The sequence below is a fragment of the Erigeron canadensis genome, chromosome 4 (assembly GCF_010389155.1).
Source record: "Erigeron canadensis isolate Cc75 chromosome 4, C_canadensis_v1, whole genome shotgun sequence".
NCBI classification, from domain to species: Eukaryota; Viridiplantae; Streptophyta; class Magnoliopsida; order Asterales; family Asteraceae; genus Erigeron; species Erigeron canadensis.
In genome coordinates this window covers 44565783-44578172 of record NC_057764.1, presented here as the reverse complement: position 1 = coordinate 44578172, position 12390 = coordinate 44565783, and the positions used below count along the sequence as shown (strand labels likewise).

Below are 12390 nucleotides of genomic sequence, written 5' to 3'. Positions count from 1 at the left end.
TTTCAAGACGATGGGTCATCAACAGATTCAACCAATCAGATCTGATTGGATTTCATATATAAATATATAAATAAATTCTGAAGATAAACAACATTAAGATTCGTATCTTATTTGGAATTAATAATAAGGTTTCGTCTTTATCAGCTAAAAGGTGTGGTGTACTCTATGTCTCAATGCATCCTCAAGTTTTGACTTCTGATTAGTAGTAACAAATTAATAGAATAAGAAATGATAAATCCTTTTAACAAATCAACTTAAAAATCTTCCTAATTACAAGATCATTATATGTGACAAGATCAAAAGATGAGATTAATCCTCTTAGCTATAAGATCATTACATTTGACAAGATCAAGAGAGATTAGATAAGAGAATTAGATCTTGGTTATCTTTCTTATAAGTTAAATACTTTATATACTTATTGCATTCTAGCTAAAACTAGTATATGATAATATGTTTACTATTAAAAGGATATTATATAATAACCACTTGATAGCTCACTAATGAATATATTATAGTAATTGAGATTCATAAACAAAAAAATCATATGATTGGTTGATCTATGTAAAAGCATAAGGCAATTGGCATTACAATAAAGAGGAATCTTCAACACCATATATGGCTATATGCGGCCCAATTAAACTTCTTTGACCATGATTTGCAATGACAAATGACAATATATTTCAAATTAGTCATAATCATGCAGCAAGTTGAAATATCTTGAATATATATTATCAACAAAACATTGTTTAAGAGTTCATGAAAATATATTATAATTCTGCTCTAAATCATATTGGCTAAACAAGATAGTCTCCACTCTGCACAAATCATATATTATAAGGTTGGCTTCATATGAACACAGCATAAAATAAAGCCGCATGTTACCAACTTGAGCTTTTTTAAAGCAAAACTGTGGTTCCTTCTGGAAGAGCAAATTCTTCGTATACGGGTACTACCATGCATGCATCACATACAACCTCGAAAAGCAAGATAGATAACCTCTATTTGTCATGTGCATCACATACAACCTCGAAAAGCAGGATAGATAACCTCTATTGTCATGCGTCTAGATCCAAACACTGAGTTGTAATAGAAAATATGAGTAAAAGGTTCGGCATATGGAGCAACATAAAGATTTCGAAGGTTTCTTGATATGCTTTTATGTGATTATTGCAACTTGAAGAATCCAAATCAAGATCAAATAGATAGATAATATACTAAAGCTAGGATGTTTTAGATGAATTTCCAAAACTAATTATTATGACCATAAAAACCTTTGTTGTACGAAAAAGGTCAACAATCTTTGAGCACTAATATATTGTAACCTAAAACTAATTACTTTTGGGACCATAATATGAGTTTTCATGCATATCAGGTGTGGAAAAGCATTAATACTAGATTCTGGACCAAATCTGATTACTTTCCAAGTACGATAGCACGTTGATCTAATCAAAAATTCTAAAGAAAGCTAAAAAAACATATTAAAACTAAACAATATATTGCCCTTTTGTACTTGTATGCATCTTTATGGTATATTATCATAATCAAGCAATCTAGTACTTGCTAGTTGCTACAAAAGAAAGCTTACAAAGAAAACTATGTACGTATTCAACAACCCCACATGTTTAAACAAAGCCTTAATGACTCCAATCCACTTAAGCATGGAAAAGAACATAAATAGAAATAAAAAAAAAGGTCTTTAAAATAGTAAGTGTAGGCCACATATTAGTGTCACAACATAAGCAACTAGACCTAAAAAAGTATAACTATGTAAGCTAAAGGCTAACTGGACTACAAGGTTCCGCGATGCAGGATAAAAAGATTTCTTCATTTGTTTGAATCATCGGAAATTCTAATCATTGACATATTTTTGGTACCACATTGCAGGTAAAATTAGGAAACGGAAAGTTGGCCTTCAACGAGAAAATTTTTGGTAAGTTGTTGTAATGACGTATATTTACCATTTCATAAGACACAAATCATGTACATCTTTTCTGTCTACACCTACGTCCACAGATAGTTTTCAAAAAGTCATCAACAACTGAGCAACTTCATATGAACGATTGAAATCTCAAAATTATAATATATCCAGGCAAAATCTAGAACTTCAAGCAGTCAAAACTCATATGAAGTATGAAGATCCCAAGCTTATGACATATATGTGTAGAAGAAATCTGCGAAAACTGAGAAAAGAGTTGATGAGTACAAATAGCTGAAAGACTAGACTTCAGTCAAAGTTTTACTTTTGAATATTTTTATTTTGTACTCAGCACTAGAGACTACAATTATTAACCCAACTATCAAAACCAGGTTGCCTTGGGCTATATTTGATCACTAACGGGTGAAGTATTAAAATAGTGAATAGCTTATAAAAGGAAGAAAAATAGTACGGGTGGAAAGTGTCTAATGTTATTCAAAAGCTTACAACCCATATTTTTCAGCTATAACTTAATACGCCAAGTATTCAAAATTAAAAAATGGATACAAAAGGTTTTTCTTTTTGTTGTTGCAAAAGCATGGATACAAAAGTTTTAGCATTTTATGAAAAGTTACTTTGATCTGAACTTATTCTAACCCATTATGCAACCGACCCGAACAGCTCATTTTGCTACCATTATTATGCATGTCAATCTTACACTCAGTCTATATGAGGTTTTGTTCTTTCTCTAAGATTAGCACCATATAGACAAATGAGTGTCGTCACCCTCTCCAAGCCAATGATACTACTTTAGTAAACAAGATCGATTAAAGCCAGTATCTCAATGTAATGAATTGTCTTCATCAATTACTTTTGAACGAAAGTGTATTAATAATATTTCTTGAAATTGGATTAAATACATAGAAACACAGTAAGAGAACTTACCACAAGAAGATAACATATAAAGATACATATACACTCAGCCACTCAGGAAAAACTCCAAGATCTGAATTTGCATATTCCACGACGATCTTCTCCAAGAGATTCACGTATGGACTGCACGAAGGAAAGCACAGCTGGAACAAGGGACAACTCTTCATGAGATTCCTGCAGTTTTTTAAATTTTTTAATCTCAAGTAACATACTAACTGGCCATAGACATATAGTATCTCAATGAACGTCAACGATACTTGAGAAAAGTTTCAGAAAGAAAGATTATATTACCACTTCAGCAAGACGGTCCTCAATAGCTCCAAGGTTTGCATTAGTAGGCATAAATATCTTCCTGTAAGCTACTCTCAGGCTCCTAATCTATATCATTGCAAACAAAATGAATAACCTGATACGAACCCATCGCATAATAGGCTCGTATCATGCCATAAGCTAGGTGTAGAACTCACTCCCAAAAGCTAGCTCAAAGGAGGAGGGGACACCTAGGCTTATAAACCACCAACCAATCCCATACTTGGCCGATGTGGGATCATATCATAACCACTACTGTAAGAGCAGCACAAATCAAATAAGTGAACACATAAAAGCAGATGAGCACGTCAATTACCAAAAAGGGTTCTATGTTGTTACAGTTATAGGTTGGAAAAATGGACAGGTTGGGTAATGGTTAAAGTCATTTCAGGACTTAATGGGTAAACATTTTGTAAGGGCTGGGTTGGGTTGGACGCAAAATTATTTTTATCTAAAACAAAAAGAATTTTTTTTTCAAACAACTAGTCCATCAAATATGATTACGAACATTCATATAATAGTCTTAAGCCTACAACCAAAAACTGACCTCATCAACTGAGAAGCCACCTCGTCGAAGACCTTCTAAATTCAAACCTCGTAACTCTGCTCGGTCTCCAGCAACCATACTGTACTTGGGGACATCTTGTGAGACCTTATTGAAATATTAATGAAAGATATTTTCATGGCAAAAGTAATTCATAATATGGAAATCCCTACTAGGCTTGGCATACTAATTAAAGCATAAAAGATAAAGAAAGAGAAAAAAAAAAACTTACAACTGAACCACCACCAATGAAACAAAAAGAACCTAAATGGCAGAACTGATGAACAACAATGGCTCCAGCTGTGTGTGCATGGTCCTACACGCAGACTTGTAAATTAAGACCTCAACCTGACAATAAAATATCTAAATTGATCACAACAGAAGACTAACCTCAACGAGCACATGGCCTGCTAGGAGGGTGTTATTCGCAAAAATGTTGTTACTACCCACTTTACAATCGTGGGCTATATGACAAGATCCCATGATAAGATTATTATCGCCAATAACCTGGTGATCAATCTTCCAATTCAAGAACAAGCTTAACTTGAATTTATCAATATCAAAAAGGGAAAAGATAGTCACATACAGTTCTGTCACAAGGCTTTGAAGATCGATGGATAGAAACATGTTCTCTAATCTCATTGTTATCACCAACTTGAAGAAAGCATTCATTACCTGCCTGATAACATAAAGAAATTACAATCTTTATCAATAAAACACGGTGAACTTGTTGAATAATACCCATACTTGTGTATAACAGTATCTAATGATATGAATGGATCAAATAATGATCTACTGGTACATCGCATAGAACTACCTTATACTTCATATCTTGACATTTGATGCCAACCACGGCATGATGACCAATAACATTGTTGCAACCGATGACTGTTCGCCCAGGCATGTTATCTCCAACAACTGCCCCACTATTTGATCATAGCATACAAATAAGAAATGAGGCTATAAGAACAATCTTAAGTAGAGGTAGTAATTTCAACCCATTTTACGATTTGTGTTATCTTTCATCTCTAATGGGTTAAATAAGAAATATAGCTAAAGAGGGAAGAGAATGAGAGTCACCCAGAGCGTATGATCATCTCTAACCATAACTATGTATAAATTATTTTTAAAAATTAAACAAAGAATCTTTCAGTTATCCCAACCTGCACCTATAATCACCCATTACTACCAGTTATGCCACCCATTCACTTTGATACATGTGATATTTAGCAATGAAAGTAACTAACAATCTGAAAAAACCTCATCAAGATGCAATTATCTCCCAATTTCGTGTTTCCAGCAACATGACTTCCAGGATGTAGCTTGCAATCATTTCCCACTATCGCTGAAGAACCCACTGTGCAAAAGGGACCAATTGAAACACCCTACAAGCTAGAATTGTATCACTATATAAGTTACAAAAAATTCTACCCACTTGGTAACCGATGCAGTTTCAAACATGAGATTAAAGGACTATATTATCTAAAACCATGCCATCCTGAAATTTTATCTGATTGTCATCACTCTAGTAATTAGTGAACACCGAATCCAAGTTTTACTAGGTGTCTTAAGCAATATATACAATCATTATTCATCGTTTTTTGGCGCTGTAATAAAGCTAAATGGGAATCCCTCATAGATTCAACTTGAAAGGAATTTATGGGATTATAAGCAGGGGAGTAAACAAGATGAGACGACTCGCTTAGCAAGAATTCGGGCTCGGCTTGTTTGTTGATTACCCAGCTCGAGTTGGACCCTAGCTCGAATAACTTTTCAAAATTGTGTTCTCGAATATTTCACTAATGTGGCGAGATCGAACTCCGGGGTTATTTATATTGGTTAAGAGCTTTAACTATGTTATTTTCAAAATCAAATTAATCATTCACAAGCTTGATAAACTCACCTAATAGCTCAAACTCGAACTTGAATAATCTCAATTATAATCATAAACAACCTTATATTAGAGATCAAAAGCTTATAAAAAAACACTTTAACTAGTCATTAAGCTCAGTTAACTCCCTCAACACAAAATAACTAAACAAGCTTTCTAACAAGCCAAGCCCAATATAAGCTTTTTAAGTTGGGTTTCTATAACTAAATGAGCAGTAATGTTTTTTTCAAGTAAATTATTATGCTAGAAAATCAACCTGAATGAGCTTGAAAGCTCGAATAGCTTGTTAAATACTCGAAACACCCCCTACTTATAAGTAGCTGGATAGAGGATTCCTAGATCTACCTTCCACAAAGACTTGAAAGAGGAAGTCCATGTGCAGTAACTAGACGGCCTTGTCATTCATGGAAGAAAAAAAAAAGGTATGGTATACAGGTTTAAAAAGAATTTGATGTCAAGATTGATGAATTCTTTCATCAAGAAGGTTTCCAACAGAGTTCAAGCGAGCCTAATCAATACACGAAGAAACAAGGTACAACTAAGGTTATTTTAGCTAGCTGCTACGAAAGATACAGATACTAGTTATTAAAGGATTAAAAAAGGCTATGATAAGTATGTTTAAGATGACAGACATGGGAAAACTACGTAACTTTGTTGTTAAGAAATAAAGCAATATTTCTAAAAAAACAGCAGTATTTCGTACTCCATATTCTATTCTTAAAAACTCATGCAGTTGTTAGTTGAACACTACTCTCCACTTACTAATCATTAGTACTACCATGAAATTACTATATACTTGCTGATCTCCAGTAAGCGTATGCAAAATTCGGACAAAACCGTGGAACCTACACCAATTACACTACTTTCTACCAAATTATCTAAACTATTATAGAAAACATTACTCTTACGTCACCATTGGCCGAAACTATTCTCGTATAGCACAGGCCACAGGTTGTACTACTATTCGGTATATAAACAGTCTGTTCTGCTGTAAAGTTATTTAACAGGTTTTAAATCCAGTTCCCAATAGTGATATGTAATTAATTTAAAATATAGATTTGGCTGAAAATGAAAAACATTACCTGACCTATAATAGCGTCAGGATGAACAACCGATGAAGGATGTATACAGCTGGATTTAGGGTTAGGGTTTCTTTCATCATCTTCTTCTTTATTGTATAAAGCATCTGTACATTTACCCGTATATAAAAAAGTTTTTACATACATATAATAGACTTATATATATAACAGATAGAGTGAGTTACAGTTGATTGAAGAGTACTGTTGACGGGAAAATGACCGGAGAAGACCAACTACAAGCTGCCGCCGGACTCTGAGGACTGAACTTGCCATTTCTCAAAGTTGAGTTACTTTTCGGGTTGCAAAGTAATATTTGTATTTCAAGTTACAATTTCGCTCCCTTTTTATCAGTGTTGTCATATACTCATATTATTTTTACCTTACATTTACCTCATCACTGTTAAAATTTATAACTAATTATCAACCTCATAATAATTTCATATATACTACTATTAATAATTAATTTCATATATACTACTATTAATAATTAACAATATTATCACTTTGCTTATCATTTTATTAAATTATTATTATCCAACCGTTTATCAAATTAAAAATTTAAATAAATTGATAATAAATAGGTTGGTTTGGTTGATGACTAAAGATATTTTCTTTCTTTTCCTTGTCACTTAACCGACCCAATAAAACTGGTTTGTTGATTGTCAAAGTCGTGTCTATGGTATTGTAATAATGATGTATGTCATTTTACAAAGCGATAAAACCTTGGGGTGCCCGGTAATAATATTTCATCCAATGATAAGATATGATAAGGTATAATAGGTTGAGTAACAAAAAAAAAAAGGTAAAGAATAAAAGAAATTTTCCAAGTTAAACACCACACATTCTAAGAATAGTATGTTGAGACTGTTATTAGACTTTTTCCAATTATAACACCTTTTGGACTTTTTCTTTTTGGTTTATCCGATCTTGACACCAAAGTAATCATTTTGGTATAGAAATCTTTAGACTCTTTTGATGTAACATCACTTATCATGTTATTATACTCAATTTAATAAGTCTCATTGGCACCCTTTTTGGTCTGAAATTATGTTCATTTGCCCGACTAAAATCTCTCTATAAAACTTGATTTCGATATCCAATTTGCGCTAATAAATTATTATGGTATATCTTACCAAACATTCTATGGTTGAAACTTGTCACAGACATATATGATATATGTACCAATTATAATCTATAAGTCCATACTCAATAAAAAACAAGTCTCTTAAGTTTGATTTTTCCCCATTTTCACAGCAAAAAAATATTTATTTTATTGGATAAAAAAATAATAAAATATGTATATGTACAAGTATTGCGATAGATGCGTAAAAGGACTTCAAAGAACCATGGACAATTTGTACTCAATACAGCAAGCATGATGTTCCGACATACGCCTGGCTAGAAAATGGTCGCCGGGATCACACCAAGTGCCTGGAGTGCATTTTGATCACTTGATATCATCATTTTCCAACATCCAAAGCACCTATTTCCAAAAAAAAAAAAAAAACGGTCACTAATAATCATCAAACAGAAACAGTTGGAAACTATACAAGGGTTCAAGGTTTATACCTGAGACATCCGAGGTCTCAAATGTGGGTCACGTCTGATACACAATGAGGCACAATGCGACATGCACTGAACCTCAGGCTCAGAGTATATATCTCTTAACCGTGGGTCTATCAACTCAGTGATGGCATTTTCTTCAAGCAATGGCCGTGCCTGTCCATCATAATAAACAAAAAATTAATACTAAAGTACATAAAACGTTAATATATAAAACCAAGGGCACAAAATTTGTACCCATTCAGTAAGATATTGTTGGCCCTTTGGCTGGTTTATATCAACAGCTTTTCGTCCTGTAATGAGCTCAACCAACACTACCCCAAATGAATACACATCAGCCTTTTCGGTAATTTCTCCACTTTGAGCATATTCCGGAGCCAAGTAACTAGAAAATCGGAAACATGTTAGAAAACAATACCTATAAGATTGCTTATACTGTGGCCCTAACATGTAAAACACTTGACATGACATGCGAATATCACATAGATACCGATAGCTACAACTAGAGGTATTAATTTGGTTGGCTGGTCTAACCCTACCCAATCCGACCCGTTTTAACTAGCACCTAGAAATTGCCCAATTTGATATGTTGCCCAACCTGCCCATTTTGCCATATCTGCATACAACTATCATTGTGTGTGGAACTACAGAGTACAGATCCTTATATATGTGTTATGTAATTACCCAAATGTTCCAATTATTCTTGTTTCCACACCCGTCTCCCCATCTGGTTGCCACCTTGCAAGTCCAAAATCTCCAACCTGTCAGGAAAAAACGAGATTAGGTTTGACTTCAAAGTTAACATGATTCTCTTTTCCCAGAAAGAAAGTAACATTAATACATACCAAAGCTTCAAAATCATGAGTTAGTAGAATGTTGTTTGGACGCATATCACGATGAACTATACAACCTACTCTGCATTCTTCATGTAGGTATCTTAGCCCTCGAGCAGCTCCAATAGCAATCTTTTGTCGTGCAGACCATTCCAACAGCCCATGATCGTATCCTGCAAGTAGAAAACAAACCTTTCATTAGCCACACCATCAAATATAGTTGATAGGCATGAGAAAATAGGTGGCACAAACAAATTCTGGTCAAAACAAGAGAATTGTGGGTCAGGTTGGGTTAGGCTAACCCCTAAACACTTATCAGTTCTTATATTAGCTACTACTAAAACAACTAAGACTACAAAAACTATAACAACTGAACTTTTCTTATATATAAAAACGATTAGGTGGTTTTATTCATATACGCTTTTATTGACTTTCATTCCATTTTAATGGACTTTGGGCTATTTCATTCCAGTTGAAGCTTTCAGCTTGAACCATTCAAGCAATTAGAAATATGAGTAAAATATAATCCAAATTGACTTGTTGATAACAAGATAGATAAGTTGATATTGTAAAATATATAAGTTGATATTGAACCTCTAACCATAGATAACAAGATAGATCTGTACCGTAAAGGTGAGAATCTAAAGACCCATTGCAAATGTATTCATAAACAAGCAACCGCCGTCCATCTTCCACACAAAATCCGATTAACATCACAACATTCCGATGCTGTGCACAGCTTAAAACCTCAACTTCCGAAAAAAACTCATTATCGCCTTGCGAACTAGCAATCTTATGCTGTTTAACTGCAACCATTCGACCATCTTTCAGTACCCCTCGGTGAACTGACCCATACCCACCTTCTGCCAAAAAGTTAGCTTCTGAAAACCCGTCTGTAGCATCTTTAAGCTCCGTAAAACTGAACCATTTTGGAGGTTTTCCAAACACTGGTGCTTTGTGCTGACAGATTGTACAAAGCGGTGGGGATTTTGGAGGCAGGTGTCTTATTGCTGGAATCATCTCCCTGACATTCTTGGTTGAGTTTTCGAGCCGGAGATCCAGCTCTGAGAATTTTAAACGTAGTGCATCTGTAATTGGATTGTTGTAAAGTTTTACATTTACTTTCAAGCGTTTTTCCATAGAGGTTTTCGAAAACTCATCAGAAGAGCTAAGAACATCGGCCATCCATGGTGAACATAAGCTCGTTGATGGTGATGAACTCAAGTCTTCACTATCCAAATCAGAATCAGACTCATCGAGAAAGTCATCTTTCTTTGTGTCCCAATCATGATCAGCTACCAAAAATGGAGATAAACCAAGCTCAGAACTTGATAATGAAGACGTTTTGTGTCCGGTTGTGGTGAATGATGAATGTTCTGGACTGCTTACAGGGGTTACATTGGGAACTTTAGTTGTATTCCAAATAGTTTCATTTTCTTTGAAACAATCATTAAGAGTCTCTAAACAAGAAGTTAAATTATTTTCGTATTCTTTTGTTGGTGATCCGACTAAATTCAGGCGAAGTACTTTTGGCCCGGACTTTTTCATCACAACAACATTGCATTCTAGCTCCTCGATGCATACTTTTGCCTCTTTCTTCAGGTGCCTGTGATTAGAAAACATGTAAACATATTATTAGTCGACACAATATGGACTATGGAGACAAGGGTTCGGTTTTAAAAACTAACAGCACCCTAAAGGACTAATAGTATGTCATGTATCATTCACCATGTTTGCTTACTTATCCAAAACAACCCATTGTGTTTGGGCTTTCTTAGCTTCTGCAGCCACCACCCCACGCGCAGTGCCACAAATGACTTTGATTTTCATCTTTATCTAACAAAAATTTATCGAACAAAAAAAAATAAACTTAAAAATAGACTAGACAATCAACGATATAGAGCAACAACAGGCAGAGGAAACAGACTCACCTTATCTGAATCATACATATCATGAAGCCGAAGCATCATTTGAGAGCATGATTCGGTAATATCTTCCTTCTGATCTCTAACGTCACCCGAAAGAGATTTCCATTGCGCGGTGGTGCAATCGCTGTTGAATTTTGAAAATTTCCATAACTTATGACCTGAAAAGTCAACACATGGCATTTAGCTCATAGATTGGATCAAAAATATGCCTACAAAGAATGAAACTTGACCATAAATGTAAAAAGCCAACGATTTCAATCACAAAAAGATGATAAATGAACTCTTCAACTCAAGCTCACATGCATGCTACATAAACAATGTGCATCAAGATATGAAGCATCAAAAATTCATACAAGTAAAGAGTGATAAACCCTAAAAAGTCAAAGTTGCACTTCTGCAAGATCAAAGAGAACTAATAACCCTAAATTACAACAAAAACAAAGAACCACTGGCCTAGTGGCCAGGTGTCCTGACCCTAACCTCATTCTTGTTTATTAAAATGGGATTTAAAAGAAAGAATTACTTGAAGTGTGAGCAGGGATGACCACCAGCAGCTTAGCACAATCACCAGGCTGAACAACATGAGTCAAAGCCCAAACCAAAGCATTACTTGAAATTTCTCTTGATGCTTTCACAACAATTAGTACAATTCTCTCTCCAAGACTATTATCTCTAACCCCTTTGCTACTTTTTTGCCTCTTCATTGTTAGTTAGGAAACCAGCAAAATCAACCAAAAAGAAAGCTATATATATTTCTTTCACTCTGTATGTGCCCAAAAAGAGCAAAATTTTACCAAATATGAAAGAACCCAGTTACCAAATTTATATTTGTAACATGATAGACCCACCAACAGACTCAACTTTGTTTTACAAGAAAGTTCTAAAACAAGAAAATGTAGTAACTTTTCTCCAAAATCAGTGCCCAAAAAAGTATGTTTTTGAGCACTTTTGATAAAGATTTATCCAAATACCCACTTTCTAACTTTTACCATTTACACAAATCATTGAATACCCACCAACAAGTTTGTAATTTTAGTTAACATTGTTGACATTGATATAAAAAAAACATCAAACAAATTTTTTTTTTTATTTTATAAAACAAGAAAACGTTATTATATTTTATAAAATCAGGGCAAAAAAAAAAAAAGGTGATCTTGAGAGAGCACTTTTTAGTCAAGATTTCACAAGAAATGCATGTAAAAGAAAACAAAGAAAGCCTGCAAAAGAAATCGGATCACATTATTTAGGACAACAAGGTTAATTTTTATTAAGAGTAAAACAACAAAAAAGAAGAGCCAAAAAGAAAGAAAAAAAGGTATCAGAAAATATTAATGAAGTCTACATTAAAAAACAAAACCTTGAAGAGACATGGTATGTTTAAAGTAATGACAAGGG

At 34.1% G+C, this 12390-nt stretch overlaps 2 protein-coding genes across 6 annotated transcripts; both read right to left on the bottom strand.

Annotated features, from left to right (window-relative positions):
- Positions 1–713: 713 nt before the first annotated feature.
- LOC122598446 (probable acyl-[acyl-carrier-protein]--UDP-N-acetylglucosamine O-acyltransferase, mitochondrial) lies at positions 714–6981 on the bottom strand. 5 transcript variants are annotated; one of them, XR_006323618.1, is made up of 12 exons: positions 6857–6981; positions 6675–6778; positions 4962–5086; positions 4519–4627; positions 4288–4380; positions 4092–4208; positions 3934–4017; positions 3705–3809; positions 3140–3226; positions 2861–3022; positions 1959–2180; positions 714–1076 (listed from the first exon to the last, which is right to left on the bottom strand). XR_006323618.1 is itself a non-coding variant. In XM_043771040.1 (11 exons), the coding sequence occupies exons 1-10, from the start codon at positions 6942–6944 to the stop codon at positions 2903–2905; spliced, it is 1032 nt and encodes a 343-aa protein (XP_043626975.1). In that variant the 5' UTR covers positions 6945–6981; the 3' UTR covers positions 714–1076; positions 2861–2902. The 5 variants fall into 5 exon arrangements, 2 of the variants coding, with proteins under 2 accessions (XP_043626975.1, XP_043626974.1); XR_006323619.1 differs by having other exon boundaries at positions 717–1076; positions 4962–5093; positions 6874–6963; XR_006323620.1 differs by having other exon boundaries at positions 717–1076; positions 4962–5058; positions 6874–6963.
- A 935-nt stretch (positions 6982–7916) lies between these two features.
- LOC122595474 (inactive protein kinase SELMODRAFT_444075-like) lies at positions 7917–12099 on the bottom strand. Its single transcript, XM_043767841.1, has 9 exons — positions 11519–12099; positions 10999–11153; positions 10809–10903; positions 9694–10673; positions 9080–9240; positions 8919–8995; positions 8472–8619; positions 8241–8390; positions 7917–8154 (listed from the first exon to the last, which is right to left on the bottom strand). Exons 1-9 carry the CDS (start codon positions 11697–11699, stop codon positions 8119–8121), a joined length of 1983 nt encoding a protein of 660 aa, XP_043623776.1. The 5' UTR covers positions 11700–12099; the 3' UTR covers positions 7917–8118.
- Between the last annotated feature and the right edge of the window lie 291 nt (positions 12100–12390).

Excerpts from the sequence above, each read along its gene's own strand:
- LOC122595474 (XM_043767841.1), bottom strand. The coding sequence starts at position 11,699 with ATGAAGAGGCAAAAAAGTAGCAAAGGGGTTAGAGATAATAGTCTTGGA. Across the intron at positions 11,154-11,518 it reads CATCCCTGCTCACACTTCAA|GTCATAAGTTATGGAAATTT; the intron begins GTAATTCTTTCT and ends TTGACTTTTCAG. Across the intron at positions 10,904-10,998 it reads ATATGTATGATTCAGATAAG|ATAAAGATGAAAATCAAAGT; the intron begins GTGAGTCTGTTT and ends AATTTTTGTTAG.
- LOC122598446 (XM_043771040.1), bottom strand. The coding sequence starts at position 6,944 with ATGGCAAGTTCAGTCCTCAGAGTCCGGCGGCAGCTTGTAGTTGGTCTT. Across the intron at positions 4,209-4,287 it reads CAAAGCCTTGTGACAGAACT|GTTATTGGCGATAATAATCT; the intron begins GTATGTGACTAT and ends ATTGATCACCAG. Across the intron at positions 3,227-3,704 it reads GTGGCTTCTCAGTTGATGAG|ATTAGGAGCCTGAGAGTAGC; the intron begins GTCAGTTTTTGG and ends GCAATGATATAG.